Source organism: Dermacentor andersoni, chromosome 5 (assembly GCF_023375885.2).
Source record: "Dermacentor andersoni chromosome 5, qqDerAnde1_hic_scaffold, whole genome shotgun sequence".
Taxonomy (NCBI): Eukaryota; Metazoa; Arthropoda; class Arachnida; order Ixodida; family Ixodidae; genus Dermacentor; species Dermacentor andersoni.
In genome coordinates, this window is record NC_092818.1 from 159,669,440 (window position 1) to 159,686,368 (window position 16,929).

Sequence of the window (16,929 nt, forward strand, 5' to 3'; positions counted from 1 at the left end):
CATCTGTTCTTTCTTTTTTTTTTTTCAGTGTTCACACGGTGCCACATTTCTTTCTCTTAGTTCGTTCTTTTCTTTTCCTCTTCTGCCTTTAAAAATGGTATAATTTTTGTCACTTCCGTTGTTATTTATGTTACACATCGATTAGAGCATTGTTTGTTGGGTTTTCTTCCGTTATCATCAGTTACTTTTCTTGCAGCTAATGTACTATTATGCTACCAACAATTTTACAATTCTGTTGTAGCTACTAAACGAAGGTTCCATTTTCAGTAGTGATACCTACTTTGGGACCCTTGTCTGTATATTACATTTATGTACCTATGTTTTGCATGTGAATAAACTTCAGCTTCAACGTCAACACTTGCTGACATCGGCACGCTGTTCAAGTGTGCCGCTACAGCACTGCCATTGGTGCTAGCACAGAGCACAGCTTAGTGGCATTTGTGTAGGCCAGTGGCAGCACCAATACAAGGCATTTGTTGCAAAGCAACAAATCAGTCATTTGGGACACCTAAATTTCTTCAATATATATAGGCAAATTTGTCGCAGTAGTCTTCTTTATAGAGCCGTTCACAATAGTACATGTACATATGTAAGACAGAAATTCGGCTGGGACATAATCAAACCTTCGTTAAAGAGATAATTTCATAGTAGACATTTGCTGTAGAGGTGTTCGACTGTAGTTGGCTAGTAAAGACTACAAGGACTGTAAAATGCACGCATTTGCATAAGTACGAGGGCTCACACACTGTGCTTCGTCGTCTTTCGTTCACTGACTTGTCGATATATGCTGTGCACGAATGACAACTATTGCCTTACTTACTTGATTTTAATGCGCCCTCGATACTCACACATACCCAATTTTTTTTTTAACGAAAACAATTCTAAATGAATTTGGATGTTTCCTCACTAGATTTTTATGGCAAGAGGTCAAAATAGCTATTTCTCATTTGAAAAAGAAAGAGAGATTTATATTTTTAACTATGAAGTTGCTGGAGGTGCAATTTGCATGCATGGTGGGTGCCCACACTGCTTGCATTCATGACCAAATAATAGTGCAATAATAGTGCATGCCACAGCTCTGCAGCCATGCTACTTAATTACCTTTAGCTCCATTGCCTGCAAATTATGAAAGAGAGTATAGTAGCTTCTACCCCGGCAAAGCATGGCATTCGAGATTTGGGGATGCCATTTAGACACCATATATACTGCAGTCCTGGTTTCGTACTCAATTCTGATGTGCATGTCATACGTCAGCAAATTTTTCCAGAAAAAAAAAGAAGCGCATGTTAGAATTGAGTAAATATGGTACACGAAAAGCAGCAGACATTGATATTACATTTTGACCAAAGATCAAAGTGTGCGAAAGGTGCCTACAGATTACAGGTGCTGTGTTGTGATGCTGGTTGGGTCATAGCAACAGATGTAAACGCAGGAGGCTAATAATTACAACTTCAGTGCAAGGCCTCACTGTCTATACTTCCAGGCTGCCATATCACACAGCTAGTTTAATTAAATTCCATACTGCACCATTACTTTTGTCTTTAGGACCATGGGCTTGTTAATGAATGTTTACTCCATTTTATACACAGAGGCAATGTTGTGAAGGCTAGCGAGACTTTTCACACTGCTTGCATTCATGGCCAAATAATAGTGCATACCACATACCGATACAGCTCTGCAGCCATGCTACTTAATTACCTTCAGCCCCATTGCCTGCCAATTATGAAAGAGAGTATAGCAGCTCTGTCAGACACCAAATGTCCAGATTTAACCTCAGGAGTTCCATTTCTTGCTGTTAACTCCGCTAAAAGACACATTTTTGATGCGACCGAGCTGGCCGCTTTTTGCATTGAGGGTAATTAACACAAGAATGTGGGGCTTCCACATTGCAGAAAGGCGGGAGAACAGGTTGATGCCATGAATGATGATGAAGCACATTGGCTGCAGGCTCTCCTCTGGTCCGCCATTAAAGAGACAGTGTCTATTTTGAGAGGCCTATATTTTCAACCTACGTTACATTTTTATATTGCTTTCTTGCACGGAAACTTCAAGGCAGGAAAAAACATGGTATGAGAGTGATGAACTATTTTAACAGATAAGAAAAACAGAAGCAAGAATTATGCATACCTGTATACTGCATGGGTGCTGGTACCATGACGATAAGACAACCTCCATTAAAGCAGAAGCTGTGAGGCATAAATGATCAAGCAATTCCGTACTCTTTGTGCACAGCCGACACTGCCTCAATGTTACAGATAGGAGCTTCACCTGCAATAAAAACACTTTTACTGTTAATGCACATCATAACACATTACAATGACTCACAAACACCACTCGCACCATCATTCTTGCCATGACAATGTATGCTATTAGTTACAGACACGTGTGTTTTTATTTTCGAGAGTATTATTGCTTACTGCACTAAATAAAAGCATTAAGTTAAGCTAAAGCGACAGATTTGCTCTTTAAATTGCTTGAAGTGCCACTTTTACTGAGAACAGAGATTTTCATACATGGGAAACTGAGAAATGCTGAATCATCACTGTCAAAGTATAGCATTGCCTTTCAATCGTAAATTGTGTCCCATTTATGACAGGTAAACAAAAGCCAATGATTCCAAAATATGGGCAGAAGCCACCAGGAATGATTTGCAATATATGAAGCCACCAGGGATGATTTGCAATATATCAATTTTCAATACAGCTGAAAGTGTTGTATTCTCAGTACTATTTTACTGTTGCATCAATTACAAGATTAAGCTCCGATTGTGCATTCCCCACTTTATTGTTGTTTTGTCATCTTTAGTATTTTTTGACATTTTGGAGATGGCATTAATGTGTGACAATTTCCATTCATTACAGTTAAGCAAGGAAGCCTTCCAGTCCTTGGTGTTTGGTTTGGCTTCTTGCTCTGCGCCGAAACGGAGTAACACAATGCCAGTCAATACTATAGAAATGCTGAATGTGTGCTGTCGACCATTTTTCCACATCTTGATATTGAAGCGAGGCACACCATTAATATTATGGGGGCAAAATACAAACACAACCATGTAACATGCATTGGGTGCACGTTGTAGAACGCCAGGTGATCAAAATTAATCGAGAGCACCCTATTTTGGTGTGCCTCATAATTGTGGTTTTGGCAAGTAAAACCCAGAATTTAATTTTTAATGCTATTAATCTGTGGCGCTATCTTTGCATCAATGCTTTGATGTCCAAAGCTCCTTCAGATGCCTCACCCCACTCCAAGACTTTAGCAATGTTCATCCCCCCCCCCACCACCTTTGCCCCAACTACTGTACCAAGATGTTACATACATATACAGTCGAACCCGGCTATATCGAACTAAAAAAAATATGCCTATCAGTTCGATATAGAGCAAAATTCGATATAAGCCTGCTAAATAATTGGATGTCATAAAAGCACATACCATTTATAATATCACTTTATTGATGAAACTAGCTTAGTTTCGCATAAATTAGTCCTGAATTTTCTTCTGCTTGGGAAATTTCGCTGCCTGCGACGCATGCACTTCCCCACATTGTCTAAGGGGTCTGAGCAACTGAGGCCGCAACCTTCCACATTCACGCAGAAGCACCGGACTAATGCGAGTGCACCAACCACTTCGGAGCATGTGGGCAAAGGACCGTCGTTGCTTTCCTCATTGTGCCCACTTTCATTTGTGCTCGATACGATGTTGGTTATGTAGCCTTTGTTTTCGGGCTCTCCCGTGGTCGCGACACCATCGTCTGCACTCACAAACTCGTCCACCGTTGATTAGAATGTCTAGGAAATTCTGACAGCTCGCTCCAAACTTCGGCAACACCGGCAACGGCTTCGTCACATTAATAAGAATTTACAGTCATCACCGAGCACGCGGAAACCGGCACGTATGAAGAACCACTCGTACGCGTCGGGCGCCATGGGCACCGGGTAGCGAGTCTGGCTGCTTTAGCCCTAATCGTGCCGAGAGTGCTCCTCGAAATCTTGCACGCTGCGGGGACATCCAACTTCTCATCGCGTTCGACCTGATTTATGATTTCGAGCTTCACGACGAAACGTGAATTCTGCCGTTTTATAAGGGTAACACTGCGGGATGAAGGCCCACAAGGTGCAAACACGATGAACCAGAAAAGCAGCGAGACAACTCACACTTTCACCATCTTGCACGACGAGAGCACAAGAGCCTCTGATTGGCTGTCTGAGTAAGCGCTGCGGGCGGGCCAGGATCATATTTTGCTGGCGAGTGTCGACGGCTCGCTCGAACAGTCTGAGGCAGCGTGATCACAGTAGGGAGAGCGGTTGATGGAGCCGCGCCGCCGGGTTTCTCTGCTACCACAAGGGAAAGCCAACTTCTGGGGGCACTTTTCCGCCGCTTGACGTTCGATATATCGGGAGTCACTGCTATATTGGTTCGATGTAAGCGCAATTTTTGCTATATATACTCATCGTAACTATACCGTGACCAGAAATTGTTCGATATATGGAATAATTCGATGTAAACGGGTTCGATATAGTCGGGTTCGACTGTACAACAAAGAAAAGTTCTTCTTCCAACCGTCTCATATTTGATTGATAAGACCCACCCCTTTCCTACTCTGGATCTGCCCCTGGCTTGTGCCAACCGATCTGAGAGCTCCCGTGTACATGTGGTTTTATATCGCTTTTCCTCCTCTGTACTTTTTCTGCTAGAAATATTAAATTCTGGGATTTTATGTGCCAACACCATAATCTGATTATGAGGCACATCGTAGGGGAGGGAGTGATGACTCCAAATTAGTTTTCACCATCGGGGTTCTTTAATGTGTGCCTAAATATAAATACGTGAGCTTTTCTTGCATCCCGTCCCCATGGAAATCTGGCAGCATTGTCTGCGATCAAACCCGCGACCTCGAGCTCAGCAGTGCAATACCATAGCCAGTGAAATGCCACAGCTAAAAAATAAAAATGAAAAGAGAGAACGTGTGCGGAATTGTTGGACAGCTGTTGCCTCCACAGCTGCACAGTCATTCAGCTTTGACAAGGAGGAACTGAATTGCACAGTCTTAGGGTATGTGGATGGAAAAGCAAGGCTCTACCTGCCTCGCAGTACAAAAATGTATTACGGCTCATTTAAAGGGTCCCTGGAACAGTTTGGACAAACTTTGTAGGCGCGTAGTGTACAGCTACGGTAAAAGATTCACAGCACAAGTTAGGTGAAATGTCTCATATTAAGAGAGCTACGGGCAATTACAAGTTACCCTCATGCTTTGCCCTGCTTTTCCCGAGGTTAAGCTCCACCTTCACTGGCTCTGTCATGATGTGATGTCGTGCCGTGTACTTCCAATGTCTTGGAACTAGCACTCAAAGCCTCTCCGACCTCTCCACTAGCTGCTTGGTTATGGATCCCCAGCGAGAGCAATCCAAACAGTGCACATGATGAGCATTCTGTCGCAGCACCCAATTGCTACACGAACATGGTGTTGTGATTGTAATCCTCCGGCGTGAGGTGACAGCCACAAACACGTAGAACCTGGTGCCTATCGCATACCGGCAGCCTGATGAGCTGCAGCCACTCCACTCGCCTGTTGTCTTGCAGAGTGGCATAATGCTGCAGCTTGACATGTCGTCAATTGCTATGTTTGCAGCCCACAACGCAATATGGGCAATTCAAAGTGCTTGTGAAAAGAAACTTCGAGACCAACATAACCGCACAGCCAGAGTCAACACGGAGCATGTTGTAACATAAGCAGATGACACTTGCTGAGTGCCTGCAGTACTTGAGTGTAGTGATAAATTGCCGTGTATTTTCTTTCTGTTAACTTCTTTTTCTAGAAACAAATGAACCAATACTCTAACTATTACAAACATTTGTTCCCTATGAGGTTGGAGAAATTACCGATGATACAATGCGAGTACCCGATCAGATAGCTTGCCCGACTGACGTCACGTGCCTCCGCAACACAGCGAGGGATGGGATGACTGAAATCTCAGGGGAGCGGCACTGCTCTGATCGGTAGTGATGCACGCTTTTTAAAACCTTGCAATTATTTACATGCCTTACACAGAGCGCTTACATGTGTCACTTAATGATCAGAAGGACCTACCCTAATGACTCAGTATGTGTGTACAAAATCGTTCCAGGGCTCCTCTAAGCTTAAGCCAGTGCATCTTGTACAACAGCTTAAGCGTCTCGGTCTTACCAAAACTGGAAGCTTCAGGGCCAGTGTGCTTTGTGGTGCTTTCTGAATGAGAGCAGTCATTGTTTCCAGCAGGCACTCTGCATAATCAGTCCTTGCAAGCTGCTCAAGTTCCTTCTGCATTGCCTACATGAGAACACATTCAAATACTTATTACCGAGCTTGCCCTTCCAAGGATGTAACAGAATGTCCAGCAACTGCTCGTAGCTACCAAGAAGTCAATGAGGCAAGAAGGAGCACTACAAATTTCCTTGTTATTTACTGTAGTTTATAAGATATTTAAGTACTTGATTGATTAATGAGGATTCACTATTTTAAATATTTATTAATCTCATAGCAACAACTGAGCTATGAGAGACACAATAGTGGGAACTCATCAAGGGTTCAGACCATGTCTGTTCTATAATACTAATTAGGGGTCAGCAAATATTCAAAGTTTCGAATATAAATAAAATAATACAAGCTACTTGTGCTCGTATTCGAAAAGGAACTGTTAGGTATCTTTGAATATTCTAAGCTAACCAAATATTTCGCAACAACCGAATGTTAACTCTGGTTACTGTTTTCTATCTGCTAAACAAAGTATCGTAAGAGATCAGAAGCGAGACGACGACAAAAGTTGTTGAAGCAATGTCAAAACAAAACGAGTAATGCAAGCTTTGTTTTCGGCTTCACAGTGGAAACCTACATCACAACCTGATTTTTGCTTGTATGCTGTCGTGTTTTTGATAGTCTTGTCATGTAGCAGTTTTATCTTTTATGCTACAGCCTGTGATTGTTCTTTTGTAGTGGGCTGTTTGACATGTCAGTACAGCGCAGAAGTCCTTCAACAGCTTTTCTTTATTTTTAAACAACTTCCGATCTTTTATCATAACCATTTATTTAAAGCTTTTGGAAAGGTAGTCACAGTAGCCATTATTTCTTGAAAAGCTTGTTTGCAACCAGGCTGTAACGTTGTTACGTGGCTACTCATGCAGTTCTTTTAGTGACAATCAGTGATCTTGTGTTTAAAATTGATCCTCTGTCTCTGATAGCTGTCTTTTTGCTTTAGTCACTACAGGAGTGGTACCCTATTACATAGAAATAAATATTCCTGCTGTAAATATATGCATCCTCATTTGTTTATTTTATTTGATATTCAATAGTTACTATTTGCATTCAATATGCATTTGAAAAAGTTGATAACTGCCCACTTCTGATGTAGACGTAAATCTAAGGACATGAGCCGCCTTTATTTCTGTCAACATCACTATGCAGCCTCCATCAATCCATGAACTTTGTGCTCCACTGCAGAACACCACCACAGCTGATGGGCCACCATGCTATGTCAATCAGATTAAAAAGAAAGAAAAGCTGCTTCTGGCAGACAGCGAAATTCTTACTCCTCATGTGAACCACTTGAAGAGGCAGTCATTCCTCGAGCAAAATGTCCCTATTCAATGAATTTCCACTAATTTAACTTCATGTTCTAAACATCTAGTAATGTATTTGCTTAGCACCTTTTAAATGTACCAGTCAATGCAAACATGTGAAGCGAAAATACACATAAGTCATCAAAAATAACTATAAATCTGCTACTGGTGCTTTTTAACTGCTTTAGGAGTCTGCATGTCACACGTCCCAATTCGCGTTTCTTGCCAAATCTTGGCAGGGCATGGTGCCCTCAGCTAAATTATGGACAATAATGATGAATTGAAGTCAAAAAGTTAATGACAAGTAATAAAAGAACATAAAATATCTATTTTTAATACATGGGTGGTGATGTACTTTCAGCCGAAATTAAGAGAACGGGCTAGAATACACAGTGAAACAAGGTGTTCATCTAAGCAGTGTTTACAAAAATGCTACCACGTAATATGAACTTGGATTACCTGTAGAAACGAATCTTGTAGAACCAAAGCAACCTCAAGGGGCTGCATATCGTTGACCAACGACCGAAGTATGTTCCAAAGAGTGCCAGCTTCATTGCTTGTCAGCTTCGAGCTAACGTAAAAAAGAAACTGCGTGACGCACTTAAAAAAAATGACACGTGCTTAACAGACGTAGCCATAATGATAAGAGCAAATTTAAAGAAAGAGTTCAACTCATTTACTCTCCAGATTTATCACTCACCTTTGTCGATTCTCAACAGTTCGACAGATCCACGAGACAATGATTTCTCGTTTTTGAGGTATGTAGACAGGGGAACGTAGTGCAAGTTGGACCAGATCGATGCTCCGGCTTACGCTATTATTCGTGAGCGCGTACAGCAACGCTAGTTTGGAAAGAAGGAAAGCAGGTTAATGTGAACACACATAGGTAAATAGTTGATTCTGTCGCCTTTACTTACTGTTTGCAAGAGCCATGGTGCCTCCGACTTAGCTATGCAAATAAGCAGGATTATCAGGATGACGCGCCAATCCCGGCGGAGGACTCCGGATCAACTCTTCTGCAGTGAGGTACGCAAATGTACCTTTACACGGAAAGTCCACACGGCAGAATCGACGATTTGTCCGTCACTCACGTCAATCAGCGCGCGTCGTCGGAAAGTTGCCGCATGTGACGGACGATCGAACATGTCGTTCTCCGGTTTGGCATTTTAGGAACGACACAACGTCGACAAGGTTGAAGGCGATAACATATAGACCGGTTTGTCACAGACGAGAAGTTAACCAAGCAGTAAACAGAAACACGTGGGCGCTTACCGGCCTAGCAGCACACGCCACAGGCGCTGCGTCCTAGAGCTAGTTGCCACTTCGTATAATCAATACAAAGCTCGAATGGATGGATGGATGGATGGATGTTATGAGCGTCCCCTTTGGAACGGGGCGGTGGCTTGCGCCACCAAGCTCTTACTACTATGCTGCCTAATATCCTACCTATGTTCACCAATGAAAAAAAAAAAAAAAAAAAAAAACCACTATGAACTACCACGTCCAAATTTTCTGATACCCTATTGCGAACTGTGCTTTTGTACGTCTCCGTCTTTTGTCGTTTCCCTACTTTTCTTCCACCAATCCTCCAATCGCCTCTTACTGATGTCTATTGCGGACCTGTTTGCTTTACCACTGCTCCCGCTGAACCCAAGGGCTTCAAGGAGGCCAGTGGTGCCTAAATCGACCGCTGGGTAGACGTCCTCACATTCTAATAAAATATGTTCCGTCGTTTCCCTAGCTTTACCGCAGCAAGCACATGTTTCTTCTTCATTCTTATATCTCGCTTTATAGGTGCGTGTTCTAAGGCATCCCGATCTCGCTTCGAAAAGTAATGAGCTTCCCTTTGAGTTATCATAAATGGTTTCTTTCCTAATTTCGTTTTTTCCCCTTAAGTAGTTACTCATGGCAGGTTTCTTTTCCATTGCCGCCACCCATGAGATTAATTCAGCCTCTCTGACTTTCCGCTTGACCTTCTTTGTTGCTGTGTTGCCCACCCCACAGGCCGCATACTTGCTGGTAAGCTTCCTAGTTCTTTTCCTCCACTGTGAATCAATGTTTTGCCTGTACAGATACCTGAACACTCTCCCAGCCCATTTATTTTCCTCCATATTCCTCAGCCGTTCTTCGTACTCAATTTTACTGCGGGCTTCCCTCACTTCAAAACTAGTCCAGCCCATATCCCCTTGCACAGCTTCATTTGTAGTCTTCCCGTGAGCGCCCAATGCGAGGCGACCCACTGACCTTTGGTTCCCGTCGAGTCCTGATTGTACCCCTGATTTAAAGCAAACAACCGCATTTCCAAAAGTAAGTCCTGGAACCATTACCCCTTTCCACATACCTCGGAGGACCTCGTACCTATTGTATCCCCATAGCGCTCTGTGCTTCATTATGGCTGCATTTCTCTTCCCCTTGACTGTTATGGTTTTTTCCTGTGTTTCCATATATCCGTTGCCTTCGTTTATCCATATACCAAGGTATTTATATTCTGTTACCCGAGGTATTTCTTGGCCCTGTATCTCCACTGTCTGTTCACTGTTTTCATTGAATACAATAACACCTGATTTTCTAACACTAAATTTCAAACCTAACTTGTTGCCTTCCTGTCCACAGATATTAGCCAGACGTTGCAAATCACTTTGCTTGTTTGCGAGCAACACAATGTCGTCCGCATAAAATAAACCTGGGAGTTGCTGCTCTATTACTGTACCTGCCTGTTTGTATGAGAGATTAAACCCGATATTACTTCCTTCTAGCGCCCTCTCCATCCTCACCATGTACATCATAAACAGCAGCGGGGATAAAGGGCACCCCTGCCTCAGTCCCTTGTTGATATGAACTTTCTCCGCGCTCCTCATCCCTTCCCATTCAACGCAAACAGTATTTTCTAGGTAAATCTCTCTCAAGAGCTGTATACAATCGTTACCTAAGCCTTCCCCTTCCAGAATATCCCACAAAATGCTGCGGTCTACGTTGTCGTATGCTCCTGTAATGTCCAAAAAGGCTACATACAACGGTCTGCTTTCTGCTTTTGATATTTCAATACACTGAGTAAGAACAAACAAGTTATCATCCAAACGCCTACCTATTCTAAAGCCATTCTGAAGCTCTCCCAAAATGCCATTATTTTCTGCCCATGCTTGAAGCTTTAATTTCACTGCCTGCATTGCTAGCCTGTATATTACCGATGTAATGGTCAACGGTCTATACGAGTGAATTCTGTCTTTCTCCCCCTTACCTTTATAAATTAAATTCATTCTACTTTGTCGCCAACTGTCTGGTATTCGTCTATCTTTTAAAGTTTTTTCAACTGCTTTCACGAGAGCTTCCTTACTTTTTGGTCCCAGTTCATTTATCAGCCTAACGGGAACCTCGTCTAGCCCTGTGGCTGTGCGCTTAGGAATTTTCTCTTCCGCTTTCTTCCAGTTTAAATTTGTAAGCACTAGCTCCTTTCCCCCTTGGGTCTCTTTCATGCTCTTTTTTTCTTCAAATACAACCTTGTCCTTGCCTTGGAAAGATTCGGCTGTTACTTTTTGGATGTAATTTATTGCTGCTTCTCCTTCCAGTCTGTTTTCATCTTCGTCTAGGATATGTTGTTGTATTGTTGTTGCCTTCCTGCCTAATAATTTTATGTGATTCCAAAATATTCTAGGTGCAGCCTTCTTTTTCTCACGTATTTCTGACAACCAACGTTCACTTTCACCTTTTAATTTTGCTTGCACCAGTATTTGAACCATGGACTTTTTCTCCCGGTATATTTCCCATTTACTGGTTACTTCATCCTGTGGCAACTGCGCCTTCTTTGCCTGCCTGTGCTCTCGAGATGCTTTCTGTCGTTCGGCGATGGCTTCTCGTATCTCCTTGTTCCACCAGCTTTTCGGTTTCTTTTTTCCTTTCCAATGAACATGTTGTTTCTCTTTCCGTATTTCTGTCGTTACTACACTTAGAAGCTCACCATATTCCCACCCCTTACTTGGCAACTTGCCAATTTCTTCCTCCACTCTAGTGACTATATTTGCTATTTGTTCAGCGTTCAAATTTGGACTGGCCATTTTGCTTTCGTTGCTCTCTTTCCCAACTACATATCCCATTTTCAAAATGATGCGTTTATGGTCACTCCCTATGCTGCTAAACCCTTCCTCATCGATGACCATTTCTCTCAACTTATCATGAATTCCTTCTGTCATCAGACAGTAATCAATGGTCGATTTCCGGTTTCCCACTTCCCACGTGATCTGTCCTTCACACTTAGGCCCTGTATTCACGATCACGAGATTATGTTGCTCGCAAAGGTCTAGCATTGACTTCCCGTTATTGTCGGTATAGCCGTCTAAATCCTGTATGTGGGCATTCATGTCACCTAATAGGACTATCTCAGCACCATTCCCGAAACCCCTGATATCAGCGCTTATGCATTCCACTAACTCTTTATTCTTCTCTGTGCAATTTATTCCGGTCCACAAATACGTAACTCCAAGCCAAGTTTCTTTCCCACTCATTGTACCTGATAACCAAAGATGCTCTTGACATTGTGAATTTACTCTTTTCCATTTGGCTCCCTGATGGATGAGCATTCCGACTCCCCCTCCCTTTCTTTCCGACTTAGTTCTGTTGCACCCTTCCCATACATAATTCCCAATAACTGGCGGCTCTTCTGAGTCTCTAAGGTGCGTTTCTGTAACCGCATACACCCCTATTTGTTCTCTATGTAACTGCTCCTCAATCTCTGCCCACTTTTCCTTTCTTCTGCCGCCCTGCATGTTTATGTAGCCTATTGCATGGCGAGCTCTTGTTCTTGCTTTCCTCCTTTTCCTGTTATCGACGGCGATGCTCTTCTGATGTTCCCCTAGAGGACCTTCTTTATTACTACCTACTCTGACCTCCTGAGCGCCCGCGGGCCCCCTAAAAAAGCAACAGCGCGACCCCCAAGTCGCCAGCCCACTTCTCGTGCTAGCCTGTAATTGAAGTGGATCCCATCTCGTTTAAAACCACCACAACTTCTCACTTCCCTGTTTACCTCGACAACTTCGAATCCTTTCTCTCGGCTCATTTTCCATATCGCCTCATTGGCAGCCATTACGGCTCTTTGTACATGACTGTCACGCACAGGCACCTCCGGCACCGTGCACACCACGATCTGCACCTGAGGGGATAGCTCGCGCAAGTCGTCCACCCCCTTCGCCAAGCGCTGGGCTAGTCCTGGCCCTTTCCTGTTCAGGACGTCATTTAGCCCACCTGCTACTACGACAAGGTTGCGCACGTGGGCATTTTCCGTGAGCTTTTCTTTTGCTCGCTCCATGACAGAACCCAGTGTCTGCCCTGGAAATGTCCCTACCGCCACTCTTTTGTCGCCTTTCACCCTCTCCACAATTGCTTTTGAGCACCCAGCCATGTTTGAGTCGCCAGCGATAATCACTCTTTCATTCTCTCCTACCTCTCCCTGCTTACCGGCTTCCTGTGGCTGCAGCGTCGCCTCACTCGGGGCGTGTTGCGCTGCTTCGCTATAGCTACGCCGATTCACCGGCGGCGAGCTGGCGACCGCTTGCTTTGGCTCCCTGCCTTCCACTTTGCCCTCGCTTTGGTGTCCTGACCCGACATTGTCCGCTGCCCGAGTCTCAAGAGCGTCGAGCCGCCTTTGCAGTTCGGCGCTCCGTTCTTTCGCCTCCCCAAGCTCGGCCACAGTCCTCACCAACTGCGCGGCCTGGGCCGCCTCCACCTTGACGAAATTTTCAACCTTCGCCTCCAGTGCTACCCGCTTCTCCTGCTCCTCCCTCAGGTTTGCCTTAAGCTCTTCAAACTTAGCCGCCCAATTCCCTTCCAGTTTTTGGACGGCTTCCCTGACGCCCTCGCACGACCTGCACGTGAAGCTAGACCCCACCGCGTCTGCTAAATTCTGGAATTTAGTCTCGTCGAGGAAGCACCAGCGCAGGCACTCGTCGCACTGCACTTGCTCCCCGTCCCCCGCGGCCTTCACGTTTTTCGATGTCATCGCTAGGCCTACGTCCCTAGACCCAACGAGCAAGTTCGCCAAATCACTCACGCAAACCCGACCACGACCGCTGTGTCTGTGTCTGTGTCTCGAATTTGTGTAAAAACAAGCGCCATCTAGTAGCAATTTAGCGAATTTGCTTTAAGTTTGTTCTGGCCTCCGAGATTAAGCCGCTATACATCCCATATACATCCCGCGTTCTTTCTTGGAAGTAGATTTGCGAGGCCATAAACAATGCATAACTTCGCCGCTTCGCCGTGATCACTTTCAGCGATTCCTACGGAGAGAAATGGCAAATTCGACATATCGCACCGGCGCGCCCTGGGGCGACGATGATTGGATAAAACGGCGCATTCGGGCGCACCGGTGCGATTAGCCGAATTCGCCATAAGTACGCTCGAGGAGAGACGGTGCGAACGATTTCTGCTATTCCTTGTCGCGGCATCATCCTAGTGATGCCCCTACAAGGCACTCATCCATCGCGACTCGCTCCTCCCTCGCCCCTTTCATATAAACCAATAAAGAATGATGTCCGTCACAAAGGCTATTCTCGGCTTCACCCAAAATGGTCATTAAAATAATTTGTATCCCCGACCGCAAAAACTACATTTTGTCACCACTGCATCAAACCTCGGATCAAAAGATACATACAGCATGAATGACTAATGACTGTAGACCTAACGCAACGTTTATACATAAATTCCAGGCAGGATGAAATAGAACTTGTTCGTTGATTTCCTGCTAGGAACGCATTTGCAGACTGCGGTACGTGCAATCCAACATGCAGGGGTAGCATCTCCAATTAAGAAAGAAGTTCAAATTTCACACAATAGAGATTTCATGGAACATTTATTGATGTGCATCGTTGTACATATATACAGACAAATTTGCTTCAAGGAGCATTCGCACCCCTCAGGACCTTGCAGTGGCATTTGGTTTTGACTCATTTTCATTGTCATTACCATCAATGTTAAGATTTGGGTACAACTTAGCCACCTTACCATCCCCATTTAATCGTCCAGCAAATTCAACATGTCTCCTAGCGTTCTCTGTGCTCACTTTGTTCCTCCACAAGTGCAGTAGAGAAGTCGAGCCCAGCATGTCCCCGTCTAGACCACTACTACGTGCCTTCTTCGCCAAAGGAGGTTTGCAGCTTCCTTCTTCCACTTTGTCTGCGTCCCCAAACTTTCCTTCCCGCCAGCTCAGGTCAACTTCTGACCATTTTCCTTCACCCTTTTCATCTTTTACAGACAGTCCCTTTTCTGTTGACTTTTTAACACCTGAAATGCCAGCCTTTTGATTATTTCCACTAGCATCACTCTCAGCTGGTTTCCTACACTCCAAGAGACAATCCAAGATAACATTATGTTCAGCTGTGACGCAGTGCATTCTAATATAATTCTCCAGCTCATTCCACATGGTTCTATACTGCTCTTCACGCTTTGGCCCTTTGCCCCGCATCCCAATAGTCGGCACAGGCAGAGCAGTACCCTTGCTCTCCATGCTAACAAGAAGGTAGATGACTTTCTTGCACTCAATGATCTCATCTGGCGTCAAGGTCTCCTTGGTTATTAAGGTGAGAAGAGGGTCCAACTGTGAAGCCATGTTGAAGATGGTTGTGTGGCTAATCACCATGGGCCAATACTGGGTAAGCCTTTGCAGCCTCTTCAGGGCACGCTGAATGGGCGGCTCCTGGCGATCATTTGGGCCTACGTTGAAGGGCACAAGCTTGTTATCCTTCATGAATTCTCCAAAGTCATTGATTCTGTAGTCAGTAACTCGCCCACCACAGCCCTCGCTAATTGAAGGTGGGTCTTCAAGTGTGGATCGACCAGTCCCCAATGTGTGAATGTATATCTCTCCACCATGACTGGCAAGCATGTGGGACATCACTTTGGAGCCCGACTTTCTCGGCATTTCAAGCATTACTGCGCGGCCACTGAGAAGAAAGTTTGTGAGGCATGATGATGGCCTGCTGTTAATATCGACGGGGGTAATCCTGAACGCTCCTGTGCAGTACTGCAACTCTACGCTATTTGAGCGTGGAGTGCACCATTTTAGAGTAACTGTTTCATATGTTTGTCCTTCTTTCACTGTGCTCACATGCACACCCTCCGTATTACTGAAGCCAGTCTTGAACAGCTCTGTGTGAGCAGCGGCTGGGTGCAGGAGCTCAACGTCGTAATTTGCAGACGAGTTTGCGTTCTGTTCTTCCTTCATGGGGATACCAGTGACAGTTGTGGAAGCCAGATTGTAGTGAATTTGAACCAGGTATCCCAGTTTCACGGCTAGATGCCTTCCCGATCGGCACCTGTGAACTTCACTGCTCAGCACGGATCCGACATCACGCTTTGAGAAGCCGGCCATATCTATCTCCTTATTGACAGGACAGGTAAGGAGCACGACCAGTTCGCACTTATGCACGGGCATGAGGCAATCTGTCCCAGACGCCAGTTTGTTGTGCTCTGTTAGTAGGTTGTAGAACCTCTCCTCGAGCGTTCGTATCTCGGCGTCCGTTTTCATCGACGTGATGCACACGATTCGACCTCTGTTGACCATCTTCCCAGCCGTTTCGGTAAGAGACGTACGGCACTCGTGCTGCACTTCGCTACACTCGCACAGGGCTTCTATCGCGGCGGTGAGCCCGGTGATAATGTTGTAGTCCTTAGCAGCCCCAGTTTCCGAAGGCGCACCCACTTGGGCCATAACGGCCATCAGGTAGGACATACTCTGGTCTTCCTGCATCCACGAATTCAAATAGCGAGCCGAAGTGCCGCTGACGACGAATCTGATGAGTTTACTTGTCGGGAAAATGTCCCACACGATACGACAGTACTCGAACGCTGCTTCGACGCTGCATGTCCAAAGTGATTTCGAGATGGGAGCCAGCGGAATTATGCCTGGCTGCCGCGTCTTCGTGAAGATGTCGAACTCGATGTGCTGTTGGCACGAGGTTAGAAAGTACGGGCTGTGATCGAGCACGAACACCGTCTTGTGGCAGACAGGAAACGTCATGGTAGGCTTTCACAGCGCCCTAAATAGAAGAACAGTGAATTGGAGGTTTCAGTTACTTGTCTTTACAGTATCACTTCTGTAGTACCGCATTAACCTCACACAGCATGCCCGCAGAACACCTATAAAAAACTCGCATGCTTACTTTCATAAACTACCACTTTGTGCCGTTTTGTTTAGGCTGCCATATTTGCCGTTTTAGGCAGCTTCTGCTCTTCTGGTCTTGCGCCCGTCTCGTATCGAGATGTCACCACAGGACACCTACAAGTTACGCACAATCGCACAATAATAAACTAAATTATTTTTATTGTATATTATTTTACAACAAAAGATAAAAA

At 44.7% G+C, this 16,929-nt stretch overlaps 2 protein-coding genes across 2 annotated transcripts in view; both read right to left on the bottom strand.

Annotated features, from left to right (window-relative positions):
• LOC126531484 (uncharacterized) overlaps positions 1-9,444 on the bottom strand; it is a 65,687-nt gene extending 56,243 nt beyond the window's left edge. The window contains exons 1-6 of the mRNA XM_055071196.2: positions 8,682-9,444; positions 8,508-8,606; positions 8,291-8,432; positions 8,050-8,161; positions 6,182-6,304; positions 2,128-2,268 (exon numbers count right to left, since the gene is read on the bottom strand). Coding sequence (XP_054927171.1) covers positions 2,128-2,268; positions 6,182-6,304; positions 8,050-8,161; positions 8,291-8,432; positions 8,508-8,523 — 534 coding nt within the window. The 5' untranslated portion in view covers positions 8,524-8,606; positions 8,682-9,444. The remainder of the gene's footprint in view (positions 1-2,127; positions 2,269-6,181; positions 6,305-8,049; positions 8,162-8,290; positions 8,433-8,507; positions 8,607-8,681) is intronic.
• Positions 9,445-14,411: 4,967 nt separating this feature from the next.
• Positions 14,412-16,815, bottom strand: asun (integrator complex subunit 13 asun). The gene has a single exon (XM_050179024.3). The coding sequence runs from the start codon at positions 16,592-16,594 to the stop codon at positions 14,492-14,494; it is 2,103 nt and encodes a 700-aa protein (XP_050034981.1). The 5' UTR covers positions 16,595-16,815; the 3' UTR covers positions 14,412-14,491.
• Positions 16,816-16,929: the final 114 nt, after the last annotated feature.

Bases quoted from the DNA above. Each gene is read 5' to 3' on its own strand.
- asun (XM_050179024.3), bottom strand. From the start codon at position 16,594: ATGACGTTTCCTGTCTGCCACAAGACGGTGTTCGTGCTCGATCACAGC.